This window comes from Schistocerca cancellata, chromosome 2, assembly GCF_023864275.1.
Source record: "Schistocerca cancellata isolate TAMUIC-IGC-003103 chromosome 2, iqSchCanc2.1, whole genome shotgun sequence".
Classification (NCBI taxonomy): Eukaryota; Metazoa; Arthropoda; class Insecta; order Orthoptera; family Acrididae; genus Schistocerca; species Schistocerca cancellata.
In genome coordinates, this window is record NC_064627.1 from 935,902,677 (window position 1) to 935,919,658 (window position 16,982).

At 43.7% G+C, this 16,982-nt stretch overlaps 1 protein-coding gene across 3 annotated transcripts in view; it reads right to left on the bottom strand.

Annotated features, from left to right (window-relative positions):
• LOC126162903 (centrosomal protein of 78 kDa-like) overlaps positions 1–16,982 on the bottom strand; it is a 119,714-nt gene that overhangs the window by 94,867 nt on the left and 7,865 nt on the right. For all 3 annotated transcript variants that reach the window (XM_049919711.1, XM_049919714.1, XM_049919712.1), the window contains exon 2: positions 5,527–5,773. In XM_049919711.1, the coding sequence (XP_049775668.1) occupies positions 5,527–5,770 (244 nt within the window). In that variant the 5' untranslated portion in view covers positions 5,771–5,773. The remainder of the gene's footprint in view (positions 1–5,526; positions 5,774–16,982) is intronic.

A 16,982-nucleotide genomic window follows, 5' to 3' on the forward strand; every position in this document is an offset into this window, starting at 1 on the left:
GCGACACGCGGGTCCGACGTATACTACCGGACTGCGGCCGATTTAAAAGGCTACCACCTAGCAAGTGTGGTGTCTGGCGGTGACACCACAATTTATGGCACAAGTGCTAGAGCTTGCAACCAACTGAGAAGAAACCAAGCAGGACAATGGTTACGGGACATCTCTGGAAGACATGAGGTAAGCAAGTTGCTCCAGCAGTGTTTGTTGATCCCAGCATATCTTTAAGGCGATAAGTTTCATTTACTGTAACCCACAGCTTATGGGGGTCAAATCTGCATTTATGTGAGACTATATTTTACGGCAGACCCTAATTATCAGGATATTTTAGTATGCTGAGACGTGTAGACAGTTTTAAAATCATCGTGAAATATTTGGATGAAACATTTATCTAATGACCTGACGATCAACAATAGTGGCATCTAATGAAAGAGAAAGTTCATTTTTACTGACCTGTTTCAAGAAATTGTTTGTATCTTGCAAAGAAAATATTATGCCATTAGTCTGTTGAAAAATTTAGTGTTAGTGCTATGTAATCTACAAAAAGGAAAAGAGCATGTCACATGAAAGCCACAAAATGCAAGTAGTGAATTTTGTGGGTTTTCAGTTACGAGCTAAGGTTACCACAAGTTAGTTGCACTAGGGCTAATGATTAACATTATGAATTTAGTTCTTGTAAAGCTGAAATTGCAGGAAGAGATTTAACAGTTTACTTTCCACATTTCCATGCATACTCTGCAGGCCACCATATGACATATGGCAGAGAGTATCTTGCACTATAGCTGTACAACAATAGCAAACTATCAATGCTGATTATGATTTCTACATCTTAGCATCAGTATTTGACAATAATCAACCCCAAAACACCAATGTTAGATGATAAATTTATAGAATGGGATTAAAAGCAACATACAAATACATCTAATGTCACACTTATTAATGATTGAATACAGCAATAATCAACATATATTGTACAACTTTATGTTTAAAGACTGTACAATAACAGTTCCAAGATATGTTTCCCCTTCTGTCTTCTTCTTCTTCTTCTTCTTCTTTTTTTAAGCAGAGAGAACATCCTGCTTGTGAGAACAGAATTTTCAGAAGCTGACAACAAGGCTATACAGCTCAAATACTTCAGTGCAATTTCTTGTAGCTATGGATATGAAGTACTGACGATGTAAAGAACCAATTTGGTGTTGAAATGCGATGGTAGGTCCATTTCTGTTCCAGCTTGCAAATTACTCTTTTCTTGTTCTGTTTTATAAAGTTCACTCCATAAATCAAATTGGTTTAACTGTTTTCCTGTAATATGTCAATGTGTTGCCCATCCTCACTGACAGTTGTTTCAACAGCTGCAAGCAAATCCTTGATGGTTTTGATTACAGCTGAACATGCTAAAGCTTCTTGAAAGGCTATGTTCTTGAACCTAGGATTGAGCAATATTAATGTGGCTAATATTTTAAAATATTCAGCTCGTAGTAAGTACTTTTGGATTTATGTTATAATGTTACTCTTCATCCTACCTGCAATAGTCTGTATTTGTTGCATGACAGATATTTTGATATTAAACATACTAATAATTAGTGTTACTTTACTGGTGCATTGCACTTTTCTACATGAATTTCACAAGTATCCACTTTTATAGGCAGCAGAATGACACAAACACATGTTGTTTGTACAATATTTGAAGCTGTTAGCATGGCAGAGGCACTAGAATAACAGTCAATGATATTATTAATCACTGGATGCAGTTGAAAAATCTTTCAACTCTATTAAATTTCAACTGCATTAAATATTGAATTCCATCTAGTGGATCCTTGTTGAACAAGTTTGAGGTTTGATTCATTTCTTAGCTTATCACTTGCTACTACACTTTGTCCGAATCATATTACGATCCTTTTCACAGCAGTTATCAACTCAAAGAGTTTGTAAGTTTTCTCGGGAAATTTTTTTGCCAATCAAATTCAACATGGGGGCAAAACATAATACACAGCTAGTTACAAATGCTATTTTCACCCCTTTAATCCTATTTCTTCTTGCATTGGACACCATTACAAGTATTATACTGGTATTTCTTTCTCATTCTTTACAGGTCTGCAACAAAATGTTGAAAATATATTCATGTGTGTGTGTGTGTGTGTGTGTGTGTGTGTGTGTGTGTGTGTGTGTGTAACTGTCCGAATTCTGAATTTTATTTTTGAAGTAGTTCTCAGTAATTTAAAATTGGTTTTTTAGCATAGTCTTGAATGTCTGGCTCAATAGTAGTTCAGACAAAGATGCAATGACATTAAGCAGATTTAAAATGCCTTCATTTCCAAAAATTTCAAAAAGATGTGCATCTTTACAAATCATGTACAAAACCGCAAACAATGGAAACTCCAGATTGGAATATCAACAATATAGGGAAAAGATATATTGCTACTTTGCTTAGAGATGACACATCAAGTAACAGGCACGCAAACTAAAAGACACTAACACACCACCATTTGGTCACAGCCTTCATCAATAAAAGAAAAACACACACATTTACTCACACAAGCAATCACACCTCAAGCACACTGACCGCCATCACTGGTAACTTGGACCGCTATCTTTTCCTTACTTTGTTGATGTACAAAACTGCTTTAGGTAAGTGTACACCTTCCAGTCCAGTTTCTGAACCATATTCTGAAATATCTCAAAAGCTTGAACTCAGTGTTGGTTGAAGAGGGTTTTCAGACCTTACCTGATTCACTGCCATTTCAAATATTAGCCCCCCTTTCCTTGTGGCCTTATTTGGCAAGTAGGAAACGTGTTGCACTGGTGGTGTTATGAGCTATGTTTAGAAAAATAGATTTGTCAAATGATGGGAAAATTATTGACAGTAATAACAAATTTGATTCCCTTTTCTTTTCTTCCATTTCAACTTTGAAAGTCAATATTTTGTCCTTAATATCAATTTTATAATGTTTCAAAGAGTTCAGCATTGAAGTGAAATGAGATGCTGATGTTTGTAACCACTAATTCAATGCTCAACGAACATCCCTACCTTGCACTGCTGGTAGTCATTCCCTTTCCTGTTCCCCTTGAAAATGGAGCAAGGGAAAAGTGACTATCTACAGTCTTCTATATGTATATCATGTATCATTATGCTCAGAAATGAATAACGTCCTACCCACAATCCTTCCCACCTGACTTAAAGTGGTATTCCGCTGCACACCCTCCCCACATGGATCACATCCCAGTGGAAGACCCAGGTGCATGACCTGTCTGATCATACATCAGGCACATCTTACTCCAGTCCCATCACGGGCTCATCCTGTCCCATCAGAGACAGGGTCACATAGGTGGCATGTCATATGCCAGCTCTGCTGCAATTTCTGCACAGAATTTTAGGTACACATGACCACCAACCAAATGTCCACTCTAATGAATGGTGACTACCCAACTGTGGCCAATGGCAAAGCTGACCACCCAGTGGCAAAACACACTGATGAGCACAACATGCTCGATTTCAATGGTTGTTTCAAAACCCATGCCAACTGGATCCTTTCCCCCAGCACCAGCTTTTTTGAACTTGCAACACACCCGTGATTCCTGTAATCCTGACCTCAGTCTCTGCTAACCCCCTCTTTCTCCATTTTGTCACCCCCCTAATGCACTCTTCCACCTCATCGCTATCGTGTACTGGATGAATTCACTGGGGCTGGTGACCATGTTGTATTCTTTTTCCATGCATCTGCTGCCTCTCCCTCCTGCATTCATACACCAGTTGTTTCCTTCCATGCTGTCAGGCCACACTCCACCCTTTCCCAGTTCTTCCTCCAACACACTGCCCCATTTCTCCCCTCAACAAATCCACCCAAAATGTAGCTGTACAGCCGGCCAGTGTGGCCGAGCAGTTCTAGGTGCTTCAGTCTGGAACCGTGCGAACACTACGGTCGCAGGTTCGAATCCTGCCTCGGGTATGGACGTGTGTAATGTCCTTAGGTTAGTTAGGTTTAAGTAGTTCTAAGTTCTAGGGGACTGATGACCTCAGATGTTAAGTCTCATAGTGCTCAGAGCCATTTGAACCCCCCCCCCCCTTTTTTTGTTTTTGTTTTTTGTAGCTGTACAGGTGTGTGTGTGTGTGTGTGTGTGTGTGTGTGTGTGTGTGTGTGTGTGTGTGTGTGTGTGTGTGTGTGTAAGAGTAGCACGTTAATTTAGGAGCACATTGTGAATGCGGAAAACTTATCACATAATAAATCACTAGATTAAACAAGACATCAGGCCCAACAGGTTTGGCTTTTTGAAGATACGAGAGTTGCTTTTTAAGTAAGGGCCGTTCGCGCGTCTAGTCCGTAGTTTGCGCGGATGCTGCAACAAGCCACCGCGCCACTTGCCGACATCCTTCCCGTTCACACTGATGCAAGATGCAGCTCTGTAGCTGACATGTACGCATCGCTGTGCTACTTTATAATGTTTACGATTATTGAATCGCCTGCTGCATGTGAGATACGGTCAGTGATACGTTTTATGACCGCGAGAAGCCTATCAGCTGCAGAAATTCATCGTCAGTTAACAGAAGTTTATGGCTTGAATGCAATAAGTGAAGGTAAAGTGCTTCAATGAGTTAGAGTGTTTAAAAATGGCCGTCAAAACGTCCATGACGAAGAACACTCAGGCCGGCCCTCTGTGATCACTGATGATTTGGTGGCTGCAGTCGAAACAAAGATTCGTGAGGACAGAAGATTCACAATTTCCACTCTTTCTTTGGAATTTCCACAAGTTTGTACAAAATTGTGTCTGAAAACCTAAACTTTAAGAAACTGTGTTCTCGGTGGGTACCCAGACTCCTCACAGAGGACCACAAAGGAAAGAGATTTGTCACTTCATTGGACTTTTTGATTCGTTACAAGGAAAAAGGGGATGACATGTTGAGTCAAATTGTCACTGGAGATGAAACATGGGTATCCCATATCATTCCCGAAAGCAAGCGACAATCGATGGAATGGCGACACACAACCTCACCCGTCAAGGTCAAAGCCAAACAGACGCTGTGGTCATCCACAAGACTACTTCACATCCAAAACATATAACATTAATGTCTTTACACTACACTATACTAGCCATAGTACTGTGCATGGCAGAGTGTACCTGGTACCAGTATTATTAACTCTTGGCCTGTTAACATAATTCGTGCCAAAAGAAATTAATGCACTACTGTTGTTCCAGTTTCAGTATGTGGTACATATGTGCAGTTTTTTTTTATTATTTGAATATGGAAATGGAAATGAAGTCCCATACTTCTTTACAGAGCATAGGGGAACGATGCGGGAGACCCGCACTGCCGTACTGGGCAAGGTCCTAATGGAGGTGGTTTGCCATTGCCTTCCTCTGACTGTAATGGGGATGAATGACAATGATGAAGATGACACAACAACACCCAGTCATCTCAGGGCAGGTGAAAATCCCTGACCCCGCGCCGGGAATTGAACCCGGGACCCCGCGCACGGGAAGCGAGAACGCTACTGTGAGATCATGAGCTGTGGACTATTTGAATATACATACCATATTTTACTTGACATCTGCTCCTGATTGCGATGAAACACAATGAACGGTCACAAGCTAAAGCTTTTGTAATTGGAAACAACTCGTCATATTTTATTCTATCAGCACATATATCAAGAATATCTTTTTGCTTTTGTGATGTGATCATTCGTAGTGGCATAACATTATGCAGTTCACATAGATCTTCATAGTAGGCATGAAATTTTGGTGAGTTCTTTTTTCTTGTTGCGACAGATCCAATCATTATCTGGAAGTAAAAGCAGAACAAAGGTTACATGTTAATTAATAAAGCAAATTGAGTGCTGAATACATCAAAATTCTTAAATATAATGACAGATTCATAATTATGGTTCTTATCACCAGAGCCCACAGCAATAGTTTGCTCTTGTTATGGTGGAGTCATTAGCTCAAGACAGTAGTTCAAATTTACTTCGCATATTGAATGTAGTGATCAAAAGTGCTCAAAATTAAATTAGGAAGATATTACAAATAACTTAATTACAAATAGATTATAGCAAAACAAAAAACAGCTAGTAAAATTTGAGATAATATTAATGTAACTATAAACTGTGTTTTGTAGGAAGAAATAACGGTACATTTGTCACACTCTGTGGTATGATTACTTGTGTGAGGCTGCTGTAAACTGGGTTTCTCGGTGTGGTTGAATATCTTATGACACACTAAATATTTTACATGACCCTCACTATCATGAAAAATATACGAATTTTTCCAGATAGCAATAAAAACAGTTGACTTTGCATATGGCTCTTTATACAGATTGGACACAAAATGACGATGACGAATTATCCCATGGAGTTCAGCTGCCCATGCTCGATAGGACTGATGTGGATGCTCCCTACAGCGGTAAACCTCAGCCTGGGATGCACTTACAGTAGTATTTTGCAAGTTTACAGATTTGGTCAAACATTAAGGAGGACAGATCCTGCAACGAGGCGAGTTAATTCAGGACTTGATATATTCATGGTGAAAGGAATAAGCTACGACATAAAATAGCTTCAGTAATTCCAAAATCTTCAAAGTGTTTTTGCAGACATTTCTCTTATGCATCCCATTCCCCATGTGCAGAAAAGGAATGCAGATAAACCATGATGGCCACAGAGGACAAAACAGCAGGCGACACAGATGGAGGACCATGCCGACTAGACAAAATATTGACTAAAGCACCACAGTTTGATAGTCCAGCACCTGTGATTGGTGGTGCAACGCTGTGGCAAATGATTTTTGCTGTTCTACCAACTGACATAAAATGTCCTTCGTAGCACCATAACCCCCCCTCACACACACACACACACACACACACACACACACACACACAGTCTGAGGCATCTGAGATGTGCTATAGGATATTGAAAGTTAGGTAGTGTTATAAGACAAGGAAAGAGGAGGTTCTCCACAAAATTGACAAAGAAAGGAACAAAGACAAGATGATAAGACAGAATGATAAGTTATGCATTAAGGGAATAACTTCCAGGGTACTCAAGGGAGCCGTAGAGGGTAAAAACTTAATGGGAAGACAGACACTAGAATACATCCAACAAATAACTGAGGGCATAGAGTGTAAGTGCTGCTCTGATATGAAGAGCTCGGCACAAGAGAAAAATTTGTAGCGAGCTGCACAATAATAATAATAATAATAATACTAATAATAATAATAATAATCAACTTGGTTCCCCCCGTGAACCTAAGGTAGTATTTTTAGAAATTGTAGGTGCAGATATTAGTGTCAGTGAAAGTTTGAGTTAGACGTGGTAGCACACTCGGACAGCGTAATGGTTAAGTGAATGCTTGTGATGAGCAGGAAATCAATCCCAGTCTGCTGCAAATTTTCAGTCATCACCACATTTTCATTACACCAAAGGTGATTAATAGATTCTAATCCAATGACTTCTTTAAGTTAGGCCCTGAAATGATATCAGCACTCCCTTCCTGCTTTTTATAATTTTCTTCTTTTGTCACCTATATGAAAATTTTAGACATTTCATTACATTATTTTATTTCACTTGTCACAAATTTTTCATTCTGTTGTAAATATTTTATTCCCTTGTATACTGTGTGACTTCCTTGAGATTAATCTGTCATGTTTGACCTACCGACTACTAACAGTTCATAATTAGTACAGAACTCATTTTAGAATTTTTATGTAGATTACAGTATAAAGGCATCACATGAAATCCAGAATGAGATTTTCACTCTGCAGTGGAGTGTGCGCTGATATGAAACTTCCTGGCAGATTAAAACTGTGTGCCCGACCGAGACTCAAACTCGGGACCTTTGCCTTTCACGGGCAAGTGCTCTACCATCTGAGCTACCCAAGCACGACTCATGCCCTGTCCTCATCTCGTCTCCTACCTTCCAAACTTTACAGAAGCTCTCCTGCGAACCTTGCAGAACTTGCACTCCTGAAAGAAAGGATACTGTGGAGACATGGCTTAGCCACAGCCTGTGGGATGTTTCCAGAATGAGATTTTCACTCTGTAGCGGAGTGTGCGCTGATATGAAACTTCCTGGCAGATTAAAACTGTGTGCCGGACCGAGACTCGAATTGGGGACCTTAGCCTTTCGCGGGCAAGTGCTCTACCATCTGAGCTACCTAAGCACGACTCACGCCCCCATCCTCACAGCTTTACTTCTGGCAGTATCTCGTCTCCTACCTTCCAAACTTTACAGAAGCTCTCCTGCAAACCTCGCAGAACTAGCACTCCTGAAAGAAAGGATACTGCAGAGACATGGCTTAGCCACAACCTGTGGGATGTTTCCAAAAAGAGATTTTCATTCTGCAGCGGAGTGTGCACTGATATGCACTCAGGCAGCACACCGCACCTGGTACATGTGGCGCTTGGGGACCACAGCACAGCTACGACACCTGAGGACGGGCTTATAACAGTCCGAAACTGGTCGTGTGAAAATAAAGTAATTTACAACTGAAGCGGTATTTTCAACCTATGCTATCAAATTACCACCCAAGCCAGAAATGAGGCACGATTAATCTTATAACATGAGCAAGACGAATATGTCAGCTGCAGCACCTCAGGTGTGAGGTGCAACATATAGAGGGTATTCTGGAAACCAATCGATACTCCACTAGTTACATAAGAAGTGTCAGAATCAAAATCTCGGTGAAGCATCACATCAGAAAAAGAAATATCAGGTACAGCCTTTCTGCCATATATTTTCAGAGTGATGGACAAATTCGGTTATATATTGGGCAAACATGCTGTAAAGACTATTTAAAAAGCGGCAAAGAACATCAAAGAGTGTCTTACATTGGCAAAGGACAAAAGGGACCCATCTGCAATGACGGGAATATACCATGTACATGTGGAAAATTCTATGTTAGAATGACTGTTGAGTAATCAATACCAGGATCGCTAGACATAAGAAGCACTGCAGGTTGGGGCAGGTGGAGAAATTTGCCATGGCAGAGCATGTGCTATGCGAGACCGACCACATTGTGATTTGCTGAAGTGGAAGTTCTTGGGGTACAGAGGAGCTATCGCACTCACTTGTTCGGGGAAGTTATAGGAATACAATAACATGACAATATGTTTAATAAGAAAGAAGAAAGCTTCAAGGTGAATGGATGCTGCATTCCTATACTGTAGCGAATGACCATTGCAAATAGCAAGGGAAGAACCATAGTGGTAATGACCATGGAAAAGGCCTTGGACGCTGGTGTGCCAGGTACATGTAACCTGCAGACGCAAGCTTGACTCTGGTCCACTGCCAGCAATGGAGGGTGAATCTTTGAAAATACCAGCTACTCACGCTGACAAAACACCAGAAAAATTATCAATCAAACATCAGCCGATGAACCTGAGAGAGAAGCCAACACGAAATTGCTAACTCTATTTGCAACACAGTTTGCAGACAGCATCTATATGATATATAAACCAGGAGATATAATGTCAAACACTGTGATGTGTGAAAAAAAAAAAAAAACGCTGCATCATGCATGAAGTTTTAATACATTTATCTTTTACTACAAAGACATGCCCACAGTTGAGTCAACTGAAGGAAATACCCAACACCTGGCAGCACTTTTGACAGCTTTCAACTGTGAAGTGCAAATAGCTGTAGGCAAAAACAACAGCCATCTATAAAGCTATGAAGAGGCATTGCCACACAGACGTTTACAAAATCACATTGTAGACATATGAAGCAGCTGTGCCCAGCATACAGAAACTGTCCAGGATCATCTGACACCATGCCTACTGTGAGAATTTTCATTGTTTTGTTTTTAATAGATGATTGGCAAAATGAACTACCAGGCAAAGCCAGGGTTGCCAGATGCTTGGTTGGTTGGTTAAAAGGGAGGGGGGGGGGGGGGGGAGAGACCAAACCAAACTGCGAGGCAATCGGTCCCTTGTTCTCAGTAAAATAACTACACATTGGAAAGAAGAGAAGAAAGGAGATGTACAGCACAATAACATGAGCAAGGAAGAACCAGAAGAATGACAGAAGGACAACCAACACTAATATGGACAAAACAGGAAAAGAAAACCACAGAGAGAAGCAAGAAACAGGTAGAAGGGGTAAAAACAAGACAGCAGATAACCGTGGCTGGCCAACCACAAGAATAAAAAGGAAAAGCCGGCACATTAAAACATCCACCCTAAAATCATTAGAGTGCAGAACAGAAAGGGACAAAGGATATGCACTAGAACTTACATAGAATGATAAAACCCACTGTCACGTATAAAACGTAAAACTAAATTAGCCAATGAGTCGTTGTCAGCTAAAATTAATGGCAACGAGATCGGTAACTGAAGAGTCCGTCGCAGGGCAGCCAAAGAAGGACAGCTCACCGAGATATGGGCCACTGTCAGCCAGGTGCTGCACCGACACTGAGATGGGTCATCACGGCGCAGGAGGTAGCCATGGAACCTTGCGGCATAGTACTGAACGCAGGTCAGTTGCAGAGAAGCCCATCTCCATAAGCAGTTTCCGCGTAGCTTGTTTGGCCAGTCTGTCGGCAAGTTTGTTGCCTGGGATTTCGACACGATCCGGGGTCCAGACAAACACCACTGAATGACTGGACCATTCCCGGATGATTGCTACCAAAGGATGACAAGGGTAGCACTGGTCAATAGCTTGTAGGCTGCTCAAGGAGTCAGTACACAGGGCATGAACGGATGTGCTCAAGAGCATAAGATATAGCCACCAGCTCGGTCGTGAAAACACTGCAGCCATTGGGCAAGGAATGCTGTTCAATATGTCCTTCATGGACATACGCGAAGATGACGTGAGCATCAGCCGTCAAGCCATCAGTGTAAACCACTTCGTGGCCTCGGTACGTGTCAAGAATCGAAAGGAAGTGGCTGCGGAGAGCCGTGGGGTTAACTGAGTCCTTGGGGCCATGTGAAAGGTCCAGGTGAAGCTGCGGCCTAGGTGTACACCATGGAGGTGTACGTGAATGGACCTCAAGTATAGGTGGTAAAGGCAAGGAGTCCAGTTCGGCAAGAACAGATCGGACACAAGCTGCAATTGGAAGCCCTGACATGGGCCGCTGATGTGGGAGATGAACCACCATGGGTGGGAAAAGTAGACGGTGATTTGGATGTGCAGGAGAACTATGAATATGTGCAACGTAACTGGCCAGCAGTTGTGCACGCCCAACCTGCAATGGAGGGACTCGTCCTAAAAGTTCCCGTCGCTAGGCGAACGCCACATTGCTGCACTAGGTCAAGTAACTGCAATGCTGAGGATGCCACCAAACCATAAACCAGACTCCCATTGTCAAGGCGGGATTGAGCAAGGGCTCTGTAGAGCTGCAGCAGCATAGAGCAATCTGCACCCCAGTTGGTGTTGCTCAGGTAGCGGAGGGCATTGAGGTGCTGCCAGCACTTCCACTTAAGCTGACGAAGGTGAGGAAGCCAAGTCAATTGGGTGTTGAAAACCAGTCCTAAGAATCGATATGCCTCTGCTACAGTGAGTGGATCGTCATTAAGGTAAAGTTCTGGTTCTGGATGAACAGTACAATGCTGACAGCAGTCCATAACACACGACTTTACAGCCAAAAACTGGAACACGTGGGCTACAGCCCATGACTGCACCTTGTGGATGGCTCCCTGTAGGCGTCCCTCAGCAACACCAGTACTGGTGGAGCAGTGCGAAATGCAGATGTCGTCTGTAAACAAAGAAGGTGAGACAGATGGCCCTACAGCTGCTGCTAGACCATTAATGGCCACTAAAAATAGAGAGACACTCACTCAATACAGAGCCCTGTGGGACACCATTCTCCTGGGTATGAGGGACACCATTCTCCTGGGTATGGGGGGAACTATGGGAGGTGCCAACTTGGGCACAGAAAGTACAAAGCATAAGGAAATTTTAGATAAAAACCGGGAACAGGCCTCAGAGACCCCACTTGTATAAAGTGGCAAGGATATGATGTTGCCAGGTGGTGTCGTATGCTTTCCGTAAATCAATAAAGATGGCAACTAGGTGTTGGTGTCTGGAAAAGGCTGTTTGGATGGCAGACTTGAAGGACAAAAGATTATCAGTGGTAGAGCGACCCTGGGAGAAGCCGCTCTGACATGGAGCCAGTAGGCCATGTGACTCCAGGACCCAACCCAACCGCCAACACACCATACGTTCCAGCCGCTTACAAAGAACATTGGTGAGGCCGATGGGCCAATAGCTATCCACATCAAGCAAGTTTTACTGAGTTGGAGCACCAGAATAATTGCGCTCTCCCGCCATTGTGATGGAAAGATGCCATCGCTCCAGATCTGGTTGAAGATGATTGTGGATTCGATGTGGCCCAGGAGCTGTATCGGGGCAATGTGCAAGGGCACCAAGGAGCTCCCACTCTGTAAATGGGACGTTATAGAATTCACTGTGGCATCTAGTAAAAGAGAGGACTTTACCTTCCAGCTGCCGTTTGAGATTGCGAAAGGCTGGAGAGTAATTTTCCGACACAGAGGCTCAAGCATAATGCTCAGCGAAGCGATCGGTAATCGTGTTTGGTTGGTAGATATCACGCTATTTATGTTAACACCGGGAACACATGTTGGGATCTGGTACCCGATAACACGTTTGATCTTTCCCAGACTTGGGAAGGTGACGTATGGCACCCAATGGTCAAGACATATCTCTCCCAACACTCCTGCTTCCGTTGTTTGATAAATTGGCGAATGCGGGCTCAGAGCGGTTTAAAGGCTATGAGGTGCTCCAGGGAAGGGTGCCACTTATGCCACTGTAGAGCTCGCCGACGCTTCTTAATTGCTTCAGTGACTTCCGGCGACCACCAAGGGACTGCCTTTCACCGGGGCACCCTAAACAGCCGAGGGATTGTGTTTTCTGCCATAGAAACAATTGTTGTTGTCATCTGCTCAACCATCACATCGATGTTACCATGTGGGGGAGATTCAACGGTGACAGCATAGGTGAAAGTTTCCCAGCCCGCCTTGTTTAAAGCCCATCTGGACAGGTATCTGTGGGCTGTGGGCCTGATGCCGGGGCAGTGACAGTAAGATGGGGAAGTGGTCACTACCATGTCATGTGCTCTCCAGTGGATAGATGGGAGAAGTCCTGGGCTGCAAATTGATAAATCAATGGCCGAGTAGCTACCATGAGGCATACTGAAATGTGTAGCGTCCCCAGTATTTAAGAGGCAGAGGTTGAACTGAGACAGTAAAGTTTCAACATCTCTGCCTTGGCCAGTAGGCACGGTGTCCCCCCACAAGGGGTTATGGGTGTCAAAATCTCCCAAAAGTAGGAAAGGTTTAGGGAATTGATCTATCAGAGCAGATAATACATTCAGGGATACTGCACCATCTGGAGGAAGATATTCATTGCAGACAGTTATCTCCTGTGCCGTTCTTATTCTGACAGCCACAGCTTCAAGATGGGTTTGAAGGGGCACAGTTTCATTACAGACTGAATTGAGGACATAAACACATACTATACCTGACACTCAATTATAGTTGCTACGGTGTAGTATCCCTTATAGCTGCGGTGGGCAGGGGTCCACATTGTCGGGAACCAGGTTTCCTGGAGGACAATGCAGAGAGCAGTTGTAAAACTTAACAGTTGCTGTAGCTCAGCCAGTCGGTGGAAAAAACCGCTGCAATTCCACTGGAGCATGATGTCATCATGAGACTGGGAAGGCATGCAACATTCAATGTTACATCTCAGGGTCACCTGCTGCCACCGATTTTTTGCCTGAGCAGTGCCACCACAATTTCCTTGGTCTTGGGGGACCTTCTTTTTGGATTTCTCTCTCTGCTCCTTGGGTTTCCCTGGCTGGGAGGACTTCACTGATTCGGTCTCTGGGACTGAGGATGAGCATGAAGCCCTATGACCAGCTGCTTTTGGGCACTTCAGCCACTGGTAGGTGTTGTATTTCCCACTAGTAGAAACCTGGGAAGGCAGTGACCCAAGGGACCCCTTCCTAGCGAGAGGAGCCGAAGAAGACTTACGCTTCTCTGGCTCAAAAGTGGGGACTGATATCCCCGATGGTTGGGAGGTGTTGCTCCCGAAGTAGGTGGTGCGGGAGCAACAGGGAGGGAAGTGCCCCCCACCATCAAGGAGGTAGGTGTAGTCTTCTGGTTCTGAGAGGCGACAGGAAAGCGAGGAACTGATGGGGCGACAACTGTTCTCGTACCGGCGGCGGCCACAGGATGTAGGCGCTCGAATTTCCTCTTAGCTTCAGTGTAGGTCAGTTGGTTCAGTGTCTTATTCCATGATTTTCCTCTCTTTCTGTAAAATCCTGCAGTCTGGCGAGCAAGGTGAATGATGCTCTCCGCAGTTGGCACAGATGGGAGGGGCACATAGAGTATTGGGATATGATGGACGTCCACAATCTCAACATGTGACACTGGAAGTACAGGGGGAAGACATATGGCTGAATTTCCAGCACTTAAAGCACAGCATCGGGGGAGGGTCACAGTGGTAGACCATCACCTTGACCTTCTCGGGCAATGTGTCACTCTCGGAGGCCAAGATAAAGGCACCAGTGGCAACCTGATTATCCCTCGGACCCCAATGGATGCACCGGATGAAATGGACACCTCGCCGCTCTAGATTGGTGTGCGCAGCTCATTGTCAGACTGCAAAAGAAGGTCCCTGTGGAATATAATACCCTGGACCATATTTAAGCTCTTATGGGGCATGATGGTAACAGAAACATCCCCCAACTTGTCACAAGCGAGTAATGCCCGTGACTGGGCAGAGGATGCTGTTTTTATCAAGACTGACCCAGAGTGCATTTTGGACAAGCCCTCCACCTCCCCGAACTTGTCCTCCAAATGCTCCATAAAAAAAATGCGGCTTGATGGACGTGAAAGATTCCCTATCAACTCTATTACATACAAGGTACCGGGGTGAATAAGCTTCACTTCCATCCTTAGTCTGGCATACATGGGGAGTTAACAGTGCAGGCATCAGCAGAGAGATCCCTGTGTTGTCAGGGGGCTACAACCCACAGGGTACATGGCAGCCCCACTGCAACGGACTGGCTACCGTGCTGGATATGAAGTGCAATGAATTCCATGGTCCTCGTCGGTGCAAAAAAAACGACACTGCATAGGGGGGTGGAGGAAAATGCACTCAGGAAGGTGTCCTCATTCAAGACATGGAGGATGAGCAGGACTGCAATGCCACGACAAGAAAGTGGACTTAAGATCTCAATGCATGATGGACACTATGTACCAAGTAAGGCGCCCTTCCCCAATTGGCTTGCTCTTCGGGAGAATTTTGAAAAATGGAGGCCAAACCCTACAGGGGACCATCACATAAAGGCCAAAAGGTGTGAGACTCCTTTTAGTCACCTCTTACGCCAGGCAGGAATACCTTGAGCCTATTCTAACCCCCGGGCCTGCAGGGGGAGGTTGCCAGCTAATTGAAAATACGAGGGCGGTTCAGAAAGTAACCTCCGATTGGTCACAGTGCGGGTTGTGGGGGGAGTAGCGACGCCATCTGTGCGTTCACGCACTCAACAGGTCAGTCGGCACAAGCCGTGGTCGAGTGAACGTCGTACCTGCGCTAGTTTAGTTTTTGTGGCAGTTTGAAATGTGTGCTGCAATAGAAAACCCCGCCAAATGTGAAGTGCGTGCTGTCATAAGGGTTATTACAGCCAAAGGATATTCTGCAGCAGCTATTCATCGTGAGCTTTGTGCCATGTACGGACCAAGAGTTATGAGTGAAGGAGTTGTCCGTGAATGGGTACGTTTATTTAAAAGTGGACGAGAAAACGTTCATGATGAAGAGAGGAGTGGTAGACCATCATTGGTGACTGACGAACTCGTTCAGACAGTTGATGCAAAAGTTCGTGAAAATCGACGTTTCTCAATGTCGGAGTTGTCTACTGGTTTTCCACAGATTTCTAAGACTCTCTTGTACGAGATAGTGACAGCAAGATTGGGTTACCGTAAGTTCTGTGCACGATGGGTGCCCAAAATTCTTACCGACCACCACAAAACTCAAAGAATGGCCTCTGCATTAGACTTTCTGTCACGTTATGAGGACGAAGGAGAACCATTGTTAAACAGAATCGTGACCGGTGACGAAACCTGGATTAAGTACGTGAACCCTGAGACAAAAGAACAATCAAAGATGTGGGCACATTCAAATTCGCCTACCAAACCAAGAAAAGCCTCGCAAGATTTTTCTGCCAGAAAACTGATGGCAACGGTGTTTTGGGATGCCAAAGGGGTGTTGTTGGTTGAATTCATGGAACGTGGTACGGCCATTAATCAAGACGTGTACTGTGAAACAATAAAAAAGTTACGACGGGCTATACAGAACAAACGCCGTGGTATGCTGACTTCCGGTATCGTTTTTTTGCACGATAACGCCCGTCCTCACTCTGCTCGCAGAACAACGGCCCTTCTTGAGTCCTTCAAGTGGGACGTTATCAACCATCCACCTTACAGCCCAGACCTGGCGCCAAGTGATTATCACCTCTTCATGCATTTGAAGAAATGGCTCGGGTCACAGCGGTTTGATGACGACGAAGAGCTCAAAGATGCGGTCACAGGCTGGCTCCAGGCACAAGCGGGTGATTTTTATGCAGAAGGAATTTCAAAGCTTGTGAAGAGATACGATAAGTGCCTCAATCGCTATGGAGACTATGTAGAAAAATAGTGCAAAGATGTAGTTGTAAGATGTATATATTAAAATATTTTTATTTAAATTGGTGTATTTTTTTAAATCAACCGGAGGTTACTTTCTGAACGGCCCTCGTAAATGTGATTTGGAGTATCATAACACAGAACTGTTAAAACACCTACACAAATCTTTATTTGCAATGTGGATGTTGTCAGACATTAGTGATGTAAAAATGAAAAACTGACACATACAATGCAAACTTTCATTCAATAATGACATACGGGATCACTCTTTAAGGAAACTCATCTAGTCAGTTTAAGCTTTTAGATTCCAAAAGTAGGTAATACAAATTACTTGTGCATCAATTCAAAGAAATCTTTCTA